General features: G+C 37.0%; 1 protein-coding gene across 2 annotated transcripts in view; it reads right to left on the bottom strand.

The window, feature by feature from the left end:
* LOC145681078 (uncharacterized) overlaps positions 1–17,073 on the bottom strand; it is a 157,879-nt gene that overhangs the window by 125,467 nt on the left and 15,339 nt on the right. For both annotated transcript variants that reach the window (XM_081752438.1, XM_081752439.1), the window contains exons 2-4: positions 10,703–10,866; positions 8,398–8,487; positions 1,959–2,033 (exon numbers count right to left, since the gene is read on the bottom strand). In XM_081752438.1, the coding sequence (XP_081608564.1) occupies positions 1,959–2,033; positions 8,398–8,487; positions 10,703–10,866 (329 nt within the window). The remainder of the gene's footprint in view (positions 1–1,958; positions 2,034–8,397; positions 8,488–10,702; positions 10,867–17,073) is intronic.

Here is a 17,073-nt window from a genome sequence, read left to right as displayed (position 1 = left end):
GTAGAGGCAAGTAAATTACAACGTTTCCTTTCCTTTCAGTTCACTGGTAAAAACGAAATATATATATATTATATATTTATATATTCCTAAATAAGGAATTTTTAATTCAGCTATTATCAACGTTCTCCAACAAATACTGTAAATCTCAATGTGACAACGAAGCGAAAATATAAAATTGGCTAAAAAGTGACATGTTTTGTCGTCTTTGTATAGATTTAATTCATAGGAACTTTTTTATGTCAAATTTGCGATTAAGCGTTGTGGAATAGGTTTTTATATAACTTGTTGGCATTTTTTTAAACTTCAATTTTGAGTACCGGTAGTAGGAAAACAGCACAAGTTATTAGACCATAGAACTTAAAAGCAACCTCTTAGAAATCCCTAATCACTATTTCTACATATTTTTCCTCTCTCTCTCTCTCTCTCTCTTTCTTAAAGTCTGGATATCAGTAATGGCAAGCTATAGCAGAAGTTATTAACAAGAAATGTAATACTTCCCCGCCCCGTGCAATAGTAACATCCCCCATCCCTAAAAAGAACGCATTTAAAAGTCAAGATATTAAGTACAATACTCCATCCTAATTATAGTAGCATCAATGAAAACGCAAGATTCACCGAATACGCAAAAAGTTATATTAAGTTCGTCAGGAACTAACTTTGAGCTAAAAATATGTATTTTAATTAAATATATTTTTCATATTTGTGAGTTTTGTATATTTTGTGCCAGGTTTCTGCTGCCCCTTGCAAATGCACGTGTTGCATACTTGGTAAAGTTGGCCCTGCAATTATGTATATAATAAAATAAAGTGAATTATTCGCCTGTACGTCTTCTTTGGCTTTTTATTTAAACTATTTTACGGTAACTCTTAGCTGTTACATTTCGTGAAGTTTGAAAAATTCGACGAAAAAAGAGATTTTACTATGGATTACATTCTTGTTGTTCCTGATTTTCTGTTATTCCGAACTTCTGGTTCATTATCCTCTTATTAAAATAATAGCAAGATGTGAATAGTGTGATTTATTCGCAAGATCATTATATTTTACTTAATTATATTTCGTGGTGATTAATACAGAGAACATTTATAAGGAAGGGTTCGGTGTTGTTTTCTAAAAAATTGTCTGACAACAGGATAATGGACCAGGAGTTTGGAATAACAGAAAATCAACAAGAATATAATCCACAAGAAAATCTCGTTTTCGTCAAAGTTTTCATCCTTTGCAAATGGTAAAAGCCAAGAGTTACCGAAATATAGTTTAAATAAAAAACCAAAGAAGACGTACAGGTAAATAATTCACTTTATTTTATTATATACATAAATATACAAATACGTATATAAAAGGAATACTATATTGTTTTAACCATAAACATCTTTACTGTCAAGAAATTCGCTTAGAAAATTTAGTTCTTCAAGCAACGTAAGCTTTTTTTATGGGATACACACTGAAGATCGTGAAATTCTCGTGGAGAACCTGTTTTGATTGCTGTTTGGATAGTCATGTTAATACTTAATATTTGTTATGATTACATATAATTAGTTCTAGTTTTTCATTCACAGAGTAAATTTTTTGTATGTATTATATACCTTAACTTTTACGCCGAAAAAATACAGTACATAACATATACAGTTGCAAGGAAAATTACATAGCCCACCAAGCCAAAACGAGAGGAATGTTGGGATTACAATACAATCCCTTACTTACTTTCATATTTCTCACTCAAGCTTAAGCAAAGTAAAGCAGTATTTCAAATCTTAATTGATATTTTTTTCTTTCTTTAAGACTGTCACGTATGTTTTCTTTCTTTCTTCTCTGGCCCGACCCTGTCACCCAGTTTATGATCTGACTAGAAAACGTATTTAAATTGATCCTTTCCCTGCGAAATTATTGACATGAGAGCATATACAAGTGGAAGGAAAAATATTAAATACAATTCACAGTTCGTTGTGAGATTAACTTACATGGATCGCAGAGGTTTCTTGGAAGTTTCTTCTGTCTCGGACTCGGAAGCTTCTTCTTCAGTCTTTTCTTCTTGTCTGAAATACATAAAACGAATATAGGTCTTAATTAATTAATTAATAAAATATCGAAACGTAAATATTATTCTTTCATATCACACAAGCAATATATCGTAACTTGGTAATCTTACAAGGCATGTATTTTATTTGACTATTATAAGTCCACATGACTAATATAATATTACTAATACTAACAGAAAAATACCCTACATGAAACAGCCACAACAGTAAGACGGAAGGAAAAAGGCAATAAAACAATTTTAAAGGGGGAGATTTCAGTTCACTTCACACTCGTACATAAACGAAATGAAATTAAATTAAATCCTTTAGTTTAACGTCCCATGTTTATGCCCCTTGCTACTTGCCACACGGATGATTAAGGCAAGTGAATGATTATGGAAGAGTCGGTGGAATGAGTGTGGGAGGAAAACAGGAATACCCCCGAGAAAACCCACGGATACTATGTTGCGTACATAAATGCTATTACGTATTACGAAATACGATGTTCCTTCATGAGCTATGTAGAAACAAAAGCATTTGAAATGTACTGACCAATTACCACAGTTTAATGTAATTTTAACAGCTTTGAAGACTGAATATCGATGGCTGTGGGCTAATCCATCTGGAACTTTCATGAAATGAAAAGAAAGGAAAAAGCATACAGCAGCAGTCAGATTAGCACAATACATAAAGTGCTGCTTCCGACAACATATCTGAATTTCCGAAAACAAGCAATGACTACTAACTACTACATTCATCCCTCCTTCAGCGATGCAAGGAATCGTTGTCAAGTCGATAAGGACAGAGTGGTCACGTTCATATATATATACGAGGGCTATCCAGAAAGTAGATTACGTTTTGGAATAAAAAATCAACAAAGTATAGGAAACAAATTTTATTATATACAGATGAAAGCCACACACAAATACTACTTTTCGACATAGTCACCATTCAAATTAAGGCATTTATCGTAGCGATGTACGAGCTTGGAAATTCCTTCGTCGAAAAATTCGGCCGCCTGCGACTTCAACCACTTCGTTACCTCTTCTTGCAGCTGTTCGTCGTCATCAAAACGCTGCATAGCCAGCCACTTCTTCATTGCTGGGAATAGGTGGAAGTCGCTCGGTGCCAGGTCGGGACTGTACGGCGGATGAGGAAACAACTCCCACTGAAAAGATTCAAGAACTTCACGCGTGACATTTGCCGTGTGGGGCCGGGCGTTGTCGTGAATCAACAAGATCTTAGAGCTCAACATTCCTCTGCGCTTGTTTTGAATTGCTCTTCTGAGGTTTTGCAGAGTTTGGCAATACCTTTGAGCGTTTATTGTAGTGCCTCTTTCCAGGAAGGCCACCAAAATCACACCTTTTCTGTCCCAAAAAACAGTCGCCATCATCTTCCTTGCCGACATTGTTTGCATGCATTTCTTGGGTTTTTGGGGAGAACCTGTGTGCCCCCACTGCATTGATTGCAATTTCGTTTCACAGTTCACGTGTTTCACCCATGTTTCGTCACCAGTAACGATGCGATCGAGTAAAGAGTCACCATCCTTATTGTAGGCGTCCAAAAAGTGCAACGCTGCAGCCATTCGCTGATTTTTGTGGTCCTCTGTCAAGATTTTTGGAATCCATCTTGCACAAAACTTGTGGTAACCAAGCTTTTCGCTGATGATTTCGTGCAACAAACTTCGCGAAATTTGTGGAAAACTCAAAGAAAGTTCCGTTATTGTGAACTTTCGATTTTCACGGACTTTAACATCGACTTTTTCGACAAGTTCGGCAGTCACTTTGCTGGGTCTCCCACTTCGATCTTCGTCGTGAACATTGGTTCGGCCATTTTTAAATCTTATGACCCACTGTCGCACTCCACCTTCAGTGATAATGTTGTCCCCATACACTTCACACAGCTGCCGATAGATTTCTATCGGTTTACAGTTTTTTGCTGTCAGAAACCTTATTACTGCACGCACCTCGCAGCTCGCGGGATTTTCAATTAACGCAGACATTTCAAACCGTCACAGTATCTTAACGGAGCACAGCACGAACCTCTCACTAGCACGGCTAGATGCCGACTGAGCTGCGCAACGCTCTGACCCCAAGATGGCCGCGCTAGCCCCGCCCCTAGCGGACACAGACGAAAACGTAATCTACTTTCTGGATAGCCCTCGTATATATATATATATATATATATATATATATATATATATATATATATATATATATTTGTCGCCTTTTTCTCGAAGAAACAATGAGCCAGAATTACTAACATTTTAAATTGGATTGTTCATTTCGCCCCACAGTCAAATCGAAACTTTTTTCTCCGACAAAATATTCTGTAAAAATTCCTTGACTATTATTTTTGAATATATATTTACTTAAGGAAACAACTGAAAATTTCAGGAGGGGGTAAAAGTGATTGCGGGAGACTCAGTTAAACTTGCTCAACCATTAGTTACGAGCCTATAGTCCAGCTAACGTACAAAAACTTTACATTGAACAAATTGCAATAGAAACGAGATCTGTGCCAAAATGATGCTGAGTACATTCTACGCAAGCCTGAAAAAGTCCTTAAGAATATTCAGTATGGACGGAGGTTAAAACCAATATGGCAGCCGCTGGTGGTCATTAACGGCAAATATAGTAAGAAATGGAGTAATGATGTGGCTCTGGATCAAAATTACAGCCTTAACATCTTTTATAAAAGATGTTCATTTTATTTCCTTCTAGTGAGATATTCAACATACCTCTACTACACTTTATTAATCATCTAAACACAGTAGGCTCTTCGTGTTGCTTGTAAGTGTAAATGTAATCTATGTTTGTGGTAATGCTGCAACTACTGACAAAAGAATAAAGTTTTATGAAAATGCTGACTTACGATAACAGTGATGCTATGAATGTAATCTTTATTTCTATACAAATGTGGAAACTTCAAAGTAATATAATTCAGATCAAAAGAATGAATAGTCCTAAAAATTCCCATGTACTAACTAAAATTACCAAATAATAAGTCCACGCTAGATATTAAGGAAAAATTGAAACTAAAGAATCCTTTAATAATACTGCACTAATAACTGTTCCTAACTCTGTTTCGTTTTCTTTTAATCTGTGCACTGTTCGTACATGAAGTACAGCAGCAATTCTTGCATGAGTAAGACCAGGACGTTGTTGCTTCCCACAGCCACATGCTTGACCACATACACCGTAACGTTTATAGTAAATATGTTTGAGTCAGTGAAAGGTCAGTAACAGCTGCATTAACTTTCCATTTTGTAATCGCCAGCCCTAGTCAAGAGGATTAAGAGATCACCTAACTAAGTCCGTACTTGATGGTATACATGTAAACTGTAGGAGTGATAAGCCCTGATGTCGGTGGAAGCAATCTGAGGTCCACTGCTGAATGGGATGTAGTAGTTTCCACACAGAAGAATCTAAATCTTCGTGTGCTTACATCTTCATTGAGTTCACCGCCATACAAGCATACCAGGATTTTCTCTCCAGCTTTTCAAATTGCATCTACGTCCATTTTTCGTCGCATGAATATCTGCGGCTTCTTGTGAAAATATAGATCATTAGTAGATTTAAAAAGGACTATTCTCTTATCCAAACCAAATATGTGTGATGTAAGATTACATCCAAATATACTATGCACGATTAGGATATTAGTCCAGATTCACCGAGAGACTGGCGTAGTGACTACACATTCTAAGTGAAAAAAAACAAGTCCAAAATAAAAGATGGCAGCATATGAAAAAATCTTGTAATCTTTCTCAGCAGGTCATCAGTAAAGTACCTTTAATGAGACCATCAAAAAAATTCCTGATGGTTGGGTAATCATTCATTATACTTAATATGTGATGGTTTCATATGGAATGCCCCTTAATCGATGTTTCTGCTTTACTAAGAATGTAACTAAAATTCATTCTAATATACTGCAAAAAATCTTTCTCATCTGCCTTCAGTTCCTCAACAAAATTATATTCAGCATGTATTTTTCTACTTTTCTTTATTCCACAGATACCAGTTGCTTTATTTCTGACTTTTAATGCAGCACAACGAGGGACATTTTTGCGCCGCGAGCCTTTAAAAATTAACGCTCCATCAATATCATTAAAAACTGATGTAGAGAATTTGAGACAGTATAGTTGATAATTACAGTAAAAGTGGAAAATATGTAAAATAAATGTAAAAATCTCGTGCATATACGAGGGTTAAGTCGTAAGTTACGACACCTACTTTTTTTCTTTCTTTCGAATGGAGCGTAACAGGGCAGATCGAAGATACACGTTGGAAAGCTTACGGCATAGGCCGTCCAATGGCCTCACCAGAGGAAGGCTGATTGAAGGTCCTCTTGGGGAACAAGCAAAACACAGTTAATTGAACAACATTGGTTTGTAGTAATATGAGCAACGGTTACACAAAACTACTTACACAGACTTTACAACTGTACACAGTACATGTCTTGCAAGTTACCTTGGATGTTTAGCGATCTTCGAGGTAGTCTCAAAGTTCATCGACGGTCCGTTGCCAACGACAAGGAAGGCGTTAAATACCATCGGTTTTACGTGATGCGCTAACGTGAGTCACCTCGCGTTGAAATCCTATGATAATGTCTGATTTGTTAGCAAAACTTTTCCCACGCAAGACACTGTTCGATAGGGTAGGGCACGCACACTTTATGCTTCTCATAACAGCGTGTGGCATACCCTGCATTTCTACCGCGAAAAAAATGCTACTTTCACATACACACGTTATTCACTCTTCGTGACCTAAATTCCGGACCACTGTTGCTTACCTACTTAACTTCGGAGCGTGCTCAGACATGCATTCTACTCACATACATTATCTGGTGGGACCACTCTACATTACATGCCATAAAACTTCCAACGTGTATCTTCTATCTATCCTGTTATGCTCCATTCGAAAGAAAGAAAGAAAAAAAGTTGCCATGACTTATAATTTCACCCTTGTTCACATGCACGTGCACAATAAATTTCTGAAATCTCCAGAATTGGAGTATGGAAAAAATTGGTCCTAAGCAGCAGTATCAAGAAGGTAAGCTCCTTATCCAACTAGCAGGTTTTTCTCCCTGCTACAGACGTTCTTTACGTCCAGTAGTCGGCCCCGACAGTTGGAAGCAGGTTTTCTGCTTCCTGTATTCGTAACCTAAGCTAAAGAGGACGGATGATTAAAAAGAGAAAGATTGTGAAATTAACATTTTAACACTCTCCCATCGAGACCACATGCGCTAACCACCAAACCATCACACAAGGCTCTGATCTGGTCTAGTAACCCTGTCTGATAATGCAGAAAACCACCTGTGTTTGCTTTTCCAATACCTCGCTTCACTTTATGTGCACATATCAATGACCCCATAATACAAGTGCACTAACCTGTCACATGGGTTATACACCTGTTTGCCTACCTGATTCCTGATGGCGAGCATTGAACGCATTACAGGGTTCGGTGGCCGCGGTGACTCAGTGGCAGAGCGTTCACCTCTTGTGCGTGCGGTCCCTGGTTCGATCCCTGTTCTCAACAAGCTCTCTCGTGGTGGACAAACACCAAGTGCGTGGGTTTTCTCGGGGTTCTCCCGTTTCCCTCCACTTTCTTTATTCCTCCATTTTATACATTTCTCATCACCAAAATCTTCCTTAGCCTCGGTGCATAATCGTGAGACGTTAAACTAAATAATATATTTCATCTCATTGCATTGTATTACGGGGTTCGGATTCCATATTAAACGTCTCATATAGCCTCTGCCCTCAAAAGAGACGTACATAAAATATATAAAATAGCTAAGCCATGAATAGTCGTACTTCATATCACGAATAGTTATAGTTTTAGTAAGCGCTGACACAATGTTCATGTCTTCTTCATGTTTTTTAGTCTTCACAAACTTTTAAACTTAGAGTTTACAACTGGCTGAAAAATGAACCACTGTTATATCTAGAAATTCATTGCAATATTCAATTAGGGAACGATAACAAATTAAAATCTGATAAGCCCATAAATCTGTGCATCGTACATTTTCTCAGGAAGACGTGTTCGTTACAGTTCTCAGAAGAAAAGTTGATTGCTTTTCTCTCAGACAAGTTGCAAAGGGAGGGTGTCAATGCACATTGGAGTTGTTTAATTAAAGTTTAACTACTTCGTTATACTACGTAAAACTGTTCATATTTGAGTTAGTAGTCAGCATATACTCTATACCAGGTGTGAAACTTATACTTTTTTTTTATTACTATTGCTTAAATTTCTGTTTATTACTTAAGAGATTTTTATTTTAAAGACCTTCATCCTTATTAAAGTTTAATAATAATAATAATAATAATAATAATAATAATAATAATAATAATAATAATAATAATAATACAAAAAAGGTTTACCTTTTTAACGGTACTTCTGACCACTTCATCCCTCCAAAAACTACATCCATAGGAGAATAATCATCGGCGTATCTTGACTTTTTATTTAATCTGAAAACCAAAATTTATATATTACAACCTAATATAAAGATGAATCACATATACAAAAAAAAAAAAAAAGTTATACGACTATTTTAGCAATTGTTAAAAGGTAACAAAATTTTCAGAAGTAATACTTTAAGAAGTCACAAAAATACTGGAGATAAGCGTAAACCATAAATATTTCCTCTTTGAATCACTGGATGTTGAACTAGAAAATTCATTTACTTGAAGAAGTCACAACAATACTGGAGATAAGCGTAAACCATAAATATTTCCTCTTTGAATCACTGGATGTTGAACTAGAAAATTCATTTCATTTCAGCTTTGAAAAGGTAATTTTTTAAGCAAAACGAAAGCCTGGAATGGGAAGAAAGTTTTCTCCTTGTCTAGAAAATATTGTTATGAATCATTTAAAATGACCAATTGCTAAACAGAGCAAATTTAAGTTTCTCAGATAATAGCTGAGATGATGGTTTACTGAGTTATAAAACAACAAAGATTTATTAGATTTTATTTTCGAATTTAACAGCATACATCGAAACTTAAAATCACATCAGAAGAGGAATCGGACAACATATAAATTTCTTAGATCTACATATTTACAGATTCAATAATAAATTTCAAACATTTTTAGGAAACTAAATGCTTGAGACTATTCTATTTACAAACAATCTAAAAAATAGTAAAATAATTTTCAATAAATACCAATATCTGGAAAATTTTCTTATTAAAAGCCTACAGGTTGTTTTCAAAAAAGCAAGAGCTTATAATACATAGTGGTTGAGCTAAGTAAAATAAATGCTACAATGTTAATACGTTGTAAGTAAATAGACGAACAGGTTTGGAAATTCCATAAAGAAGCTCCAAATCGCTCCAGCCAATCATCCAAACTTGAAAGATGGGTCTCGCTCCCTTTGGGACTAGGTATTTCACTGAAGATTTAGAAATTAGTTAAAAAGTAGAGATCAAATTTGTGGTCACTTTTGATAACAATTTTGAGAAATCACTTTCTGAGTACAAAAGTTACTACAAAGATCCACTCTCTTCTCCAGGAATTTACAAAGTTACAAATTCTTGCAATCAACTTTATAGAGGAACATTTCTACGAGAATCAAAGAACATATTAGAGACAACAGGAGAGGGCCGTCTACTTCAGGTTTATCTAGCTATCTAATAAATGTTTCTGAAGGCCTTTTTCATAAGGAAGAATCCAACCTTTAATTTGGACAAAGAAAACTTAGACGACAGATAGACAGCATAAGTACAGATCAACAATAACGTCAAGAAATTGCAATAATGGTATACTTAGATATTTCATGTCCCTTCGTTTACGAAACGTAAGGGTGTGAGACTATTAATTCACCTTGTGCACTAAAACTATACTAGATGTTTTACGATATAAAAATATTCTACAGAGTCAAATATTAACACACATTTTAAAAATATTATTTCACTATGGTTGGAGGAACAGTTATAATTTGAGGATGTAGATTCTATTACCGTACCTGACAATAATGATATTTTCCCACTACTTAATTCGGTCTTTACGTTACTATTTATAAGAGCATTCTCATTCGCGAAACCATCCGTCCAACAAGTGATCCACGTAAAATTCAACAAAGGATATAACGGAAAAAACATCCACGTCTGAAAAATCCCCCCCCCCCCCGTGTTTGTATTCCTCACGGACACATTAACTTCGATTTTTACGATATTTTATTTCGGCACCAGTGAAGCTGTATCTTCTACCTACAAAAACTGAAGACTGGGAAATTCCCGTCCTCGTACTCCTTATCACTCCTCCGAACAATTGATTGAATGACTTAAAATGTAATGTGTCAAAAGGCTGTACGGATAACATGAACTATTTTATACTTGAGTACTGGTGCAATTCCCCGCGCATACACGTATAAATTGTCATTGCATCAGTTGCAATTCCTCTAACCTCCTCAACAAGTGCGGTGGTCAAATAGTACAGCGATCACCTTTTGTGCGACACTCATGATTTGATCCCAGTCCATTTCAGTTCGTTGTGAACAACGTCGTCTCCATAGATATTCCCAAGCTGTTTCTCGCTATTTTCATTCCATTAATTCTCCACCAGCACTTACTTGCAATTAATATTTTGAATTCTTTAGCCTATGGGCATTAAAAATTTAACTTAATTTCAATTTCAATCCATTCTATAACGTGATATGCTGTCCTACGCGATTTATCAACTCACCTGTAACCCTTTATATCCAGAAGACGGCCTTCCCTACAACAGTCTTCGATATAGGTAAAGGAAAATATTTCTTCATCACTCATGACATTCATCGTGGCAGGAGCCAAATTTATTACACGATCCCTTGGCTTCTCGGTAACACCCACCACAGCACCGCCACCAGCCTGAAAGACATTAAGATATAATTAAGCTTTACTACATACGGGTCAATCCACGCCAAATCATCACACACACACACAAAGAACATTTTAACCTCACCATTTCAGATTGTGAAAGTTGGTGAAAAACAAGAGTTTGTGGAGTAAACAACATATTTCAAGTTATAAGCTTCAAGATAAGTAGTTGTCAGATAGTAGTGTTGCTAACCTGACAAAAAAAGTGTCATTTTTCGCAAACATGCTAAAAAAAAAAAAAAAAAAAAAAAAAAGGTCGTAACTTCACTCCTAATTTAGATAGAAACGTCATGCTAGGTTTGTTGTAAAGCTGAAGGAATGCCCTTTCAATAAAAGGTAGGTGTACACCACTTTTGTTAAATTTTGGGGTCAAGGTCACACATTGTGGCCTCAAATATCTGAAAAAATGCATTTTTGATTTTTGTCCAAAAATAAAAAATAAAACACATGTTGTGTAGTGTTACCCTGTCCACCTGTTGTGTAAATTTCATGTTGGGATGACTACGGGAACAGAAGTTACAAAAGACTCTTACTTTTACCTGTCATGGACTTAGGGTGTTCTTTGCACCAAAGGTGTCTACAGAACAAGTTGAAACCTGCCTTAGTAGGTTTTGTGTGTTCAGTGCTTGGTCAGCTGCGAATGTGTGCAGTTTGTGCTGGAGTGTTCTTCTATTTGCTTTGAATAACAAAGTTTACGACGAAGTCTATTGCAAATTGTTGATTAACGACGAATAAATAATTCTGTGTCGCAAGTGACTTTGTCAGTATGAGGTGGTGTTTGGGAAATTAAAAGGTATGTGAGAATGGAAAGTAAATACGAAGCTACAAGGTGCTGTAATCCATTTGGTATAGAAAATAAGAGTAGAGTAAAACAATTACGAAAGGTGCTGCCACGGGTGACAGAGAAATTCCCACATCTGGAAACTGATCAAAAGATATGTGATAACTGTAGGAAACGAATGAAGGACTTCCCCAGTGAAACCAGTGCATATGTAGGTGTGAGTGGACAGTGAACAATGTGAACTAAGTGGTTCTGAAATGCACACGGATCTTCATGCAGTGACAAGACAAGCAGCAATCGAAGCCTTGAATGAAAGTCTGCAAAGTGTTGGCGAATCATCTATAAAGTGACAAAAAAATGAAATCTGGAAAGCACAGGAAAGGAAAATGTAGAAAATCATAAAGACTGTGCACGAGAAAATCTGTCTAATGCTAAGTGATGAACCCGTGCCAAAGCATAAGTGCTATGAAAGTAAAATGCTGCAGCAAATAAAGGAAAGGTTTGAACAAACAACTGATAGAAATGTGGAAGTAACATTGTTGACCCTCCTGCCGAAGGACTGGAGCATCAGAAAAGTGCACGACGGTGAGTTTCCTCGTGCCAGTGAATACATGATACGGAAAACTAAGCACTTGGTGGCAGAATCAGGTGTGTTGACATCACCGAATCCAAAACCAGGAAGAGTTTAAGGCCAGAAACAGAAAATTGTGGAGGAGTATTACTGTGATGTTAGTGTGAGTAGAATGATGCCAGAGAAGAGACTTTGTGACAGTTTGAACAGGGGAGACCAGACAGCACAGACAAAAAGGCTGATCTTGAATAACCTGAGAGAATTGTACACGCACTTTAAACAATTCCACCTGGATATAAAGATAGGATTTTCGAAGTTTGCTTCCCTTCGCCCCAAGCAGTGTGTTCTGGCGGGAGCAAGTGGTACGCACAGTACGTATGTGTGTGCACTACATCCGAACATGAAACTGTTACTTGATGGATGTAAGCTGGGTAAGTTGTTGGAAAATGCGTAGGTCTGCTTATCAACGTACCACCACTGCCTGTCAATTATGATGCGCAACCCTCCTCAAGAGAAGTGCTTCTTCCAGCAGTGCACTGAATGCTCAGGAACTGACAAGGTGAGGGTCATTCTGGATAATGTTCTACAACAGAATGCAATTGAACATGTTACCTTCAGTGAGTTACTTCTAATACATGTACCCTCGAGATATTAGTGAAGCCAACTGACAAATTTGTTGACCAATTTATTTCTAAATTAACACTCTTGCAGGCACATGCTTTTATTGCAACTCAACAGACAAGGTATATGAATGACACTAAAGATGGGTTAACTGTGGGTGCAGTTGTTGTTATATGTGCCCTTGCGGAAAATTGTTCCTTCATTTTGCAAGACGAGGTCCAAGGTTTCCATTGGAACAATGCACAAGCAACTGTTCATCCATTTGCTGTTTATTTCCGTGTAACCCCTGCAGGTGGAATCGCACAACTAACCTTATCATTATCTCAGACTGTATGCAACATGACAAGGCTGCTGTACATGTGTTTCAGAAGAGAATGATTAGATGTTCGAAAGAAAACATCAACGCATTATCTAAGATATATTATTTTTCTGATAGCAGTGGTGCACTAAACAAAAACAGGAAAAACTTCACAAATTTGTTGCACCACTACGATGACTTTGAAATCCATGCTGAGTGGCACTTCTTTGCCACTTCCCATGGAAAGAGTGTGTGTGATGGGCTTGAAGGAACAATAAAGAGGCCAGCCGCTAGAACAAGTTTACAGCACACATCTTCAGACCAAATAATTATTCCACAGCAGCTGTTTGATTGGTCAAAGAAGAATGTGCACAACATAAACTTTACATATGTTACTCATCAAGAAGTTAATGAGTAAGCAGTACCAGGAATAGAAAAGCTTCATGCATTCGTACCAGTACCAGTTGACAAGTTAGTTGTAAAAAGATATTCTACAGCAGCCGAAAGTGTAGTGCACCACATGAACATTTTACGACAATCAGTTTCACCGGAGGAAGCGAACGGATTTGTGACATGTGTTTTTGGTGATGCATGGTGGTTAGACATGTGATGACAGTGAATGCTGACACACAGGTAGTTATTAACTTCCTTCATCCCCATACTCCACATATGATGAAACGCATTCAGAATCCTGGATTGAAAAGACCAACAGTGGAAGCAATTAAATTGTGTGGAGTGATCCGTGAAGAAAAACATGTAACGCCATCAACCTCCTCAGCAAAAAGAAAAAGATGTGGTTTGTGTGGCAGAAGACAAGACAAGAAAAACCACTGTAGTGTGTGTGAAATGCTCAATTCCAGTCTGTGGTGTTCATAGTGCCGTTTATTGCGATAAATGCGAGTAACTCGTTTGCTTTTGAAATTTATTTTTTTTTTAAATTTTTATTTATTTTTTTTTTTTTTTTCAAGCAACATGTAAGAGCCATCAAAATGTTCGTTTTCAGTGAGTTGCAAGTATTACACGCATCATATTAGACAGCGCAGCATCCACTGGTATATAAATACATAATAAAAATCTTAAAAACTCTTTTATACATTGCTTAAAAACTTCTATGTAGTCAACGTTCACATTTTTTATTATTTGTATTAGTTCCTCTATCTCTATTAGTATAATAGTGAATTATATAGTAATAGTGTAAATAATATATCCTTTATATAAATAAACCTTCGGTATAAAGGTTAAGAATTTGTAGATACCTGTTTTAGGAAATTCTATTTTGGGGTCAAACTGACCCCACATATGAAGGGTAGGGGAAAAAAACAAGGAATGTCCACGTGTGTGCTTTAACGGATGCTTTGCCCTATCTGTTGATGACTCTTGGTACTATTTGACTGTATATGCCATGCATGCGTAGATGTAGAAATGTCTATGTAAAAAGGGGCAAAAATTTGTCTAACCTATTCATTTTGTACGCGGGTTTCAATATTAAAACGCCGTTTTCTCGAAAATACAGTTTTGTGACATTCCTTCTGTTCCCCCCATACCCTTCATATGTAAAGTACGATAATAAAAAAATGGACGGTACCAAAACGAAAAAAATTATACGTGAAGAAAAAAAAAATGTTAGCTGTAAATTGGTGCATGGAAGCTTCTCAGTTGCGGTAAATTATTTGCCAATCATGGCAGAATGCCAATGACACATTTAAATAAAACCATATACAGATCCTTATAAAATTAATGGAAACACCTGAAGTTTGAAATATGTATGGGTTGATAACGGAATCAGGTGGTGATCGTAGCAGTGGACTGTTGCTGGTGGTGTGTTAGAACAAACTCCGTACTACGGAGAAAGGATAAACTGAACTGACGTTGATACTGCAAAATGGACTTTAAAAAATGAAATGAAATCATTCTGCTTTACGTCCCATGGTTGTAAATGAAAAATGAAATGAAATCTTTAAGTTTTACGTCCCACGGTTATGCCGGTTAGGCTAAAGGAGACGGTGATGATGAGAGATGAGTGAAATGGTGGAATGAAGAAAGTGGGAGGAAACGGGAGAACCCCGAGAAAACCCACGAGCACGGTGTTTGTCCACCACAAAGTTCACTTGGCGGGGGCTGGGATCGAACCCGGGACCCCAAGCACCAGAGGTGAACGCTCTACCACTGAGCCACCGCGCCCCCTGTCCCATGGTTGTGTCGGCTAGGCTAAAGGAGACAATAATGAAAAATGAATGCAATAATGGAACGAATAAAGTGAGAAGAAACGGGAGAGCCCCGAGAAAACCCACGTACATAGTGTTTGTGCACGACCAATTCCACCTGGCGCGAGCTAGGATCGAACCAGGAACCCCACGAACCACAGATAAAGTTCTACCACTGAGCCACCAGGCCCCCTCTCCGATTTCCAAAGAGAGCAAATTGGCACTCGGTTATGTGGTCAAAGTAGTGAGTGAGTTCGGTGAGAGGCAAGGTACAGTGTCAGGGTTGGCTGGTTTAAACCAGCTGTTTTTTTTTTTTTTTTCAAAAAAGCCAACTGGTTTTAACCAAAAAACGAAAAATGTTCGTAAAAGTGTAAGTGTTCGTAAAATCTTGATGAACACCAATTTGTGGGTTATCACGTTTCACACCCGTATATTATTCGCATTATATTCCGACCTAAATTCCCCATTCATTACTCATAGAGATTGTACTACAAAAGCAACTTTTTTCATAAGTTTATGATTTTTTTGTGATCTTTTTATAGTTTGTTATAATTGCTATGTAATTGCAATCAAAGAAAAGTTCTAAATATTGTTTCGTCTTAATAACGTTTACTATTTATAAAATACATCAAAATGTCGTACTTTTGGTGAGATCATACAAATCCCACGAGAGGCATTTATTGAAATCAGAATGAATATCTATTTATGTATAAATGGGTTGGAGACAAAGTGGACTCAAATAATTCATATCTTTATTCACTTTTCTTACTGATATGCAAATTAAGTCGTTGTATTTCTTTAACTTGGACTGAAAGTCGTAGTGAACAAACTTGGACTAAATTAGTTCTTCTGTATTCTGCAGTATTTTGAAATTGTCCATATGTAATTCTGTATAATGGCTTCACTTGTGCAACTGTTTATCTTTTTGTCCTTCTGAAATGACTCTTGGCAATTATATTAGCAAGTATGTAAAGATCAGTTCAACGTATTTTTATCGGGAGTCCTCCGTGAGTGAGTCGGCAGACGTATCGCATATATGACCAATTAGTTACGGTTTCGAGTTCAAACGGAGGACAATTTTTCTCGGATGTAAGCCGAGAAGCGGTTTGGATTCCGCTTTAAGCTTACGTGACCCCTTCCAGCATAACCTGGTTGTTGCATAAAAACACCAAGGCGAAACAGACTTATTTCTGTCCATATGTGATATAAACACATAGAGCAAATTATTTAAACCAAAAAAACCGGGTTCAAACAAAAAACTGTTTTTTTTTTTCAATAAAAAACATAGTTTTTGCTAATCCTGTACAGCGTCCCAGGCGATGACGGCAAAACCACATCGGCGAAGAGGAATAGCGGCCGGAAGAAAACCCTCAAGGACATGTTCCACAGAGCATTAAAGCAGATTGTCAGTTACAACCGTCGTGCGACTGCAGCGCAAGTGATGGTGAAACTCAAACAGCACGTCCCACAGCTTATGTCAACAATCACGACCTGACGACCTGCCGCAATTTACATGACATGGACATACGGGGTCGGATTGCACGAGTGAAACCACTAATAAGGAACTGTAACATTTTAGCATGACGTGACAATGGTGCGCCAACATCAACATAAACCGCTGATGACTGAAAAGTATAATATGGCTGAATGAGTTGTTGTTCCCTATTTCAAAATGAAATGAGAAATTAAATATTTCAGCTTAACGTCCCACGATTATGCCCTT

Source organism: Thermobia domestica, chromosome 3 (assembly GCF_964235325.1).
Source record: "Thermobia domestica chromosome 3, izTheDome1.hap1.1, whole genome shotgun sequence".
In the NCBI taxonomy this organism is placed as follows: domain Eukaryota; kingdom Metazoa; phylum Arthropoda; class Insecta; order Zygentoma; family Lepismatidae; genus Thermobia; species Thermobia domestica.
The sequence above is the reverse complement of the archived record's forward strand: the minus strand, read 5'-3'. Positions and strand labels throughout refer to the sequence as shown.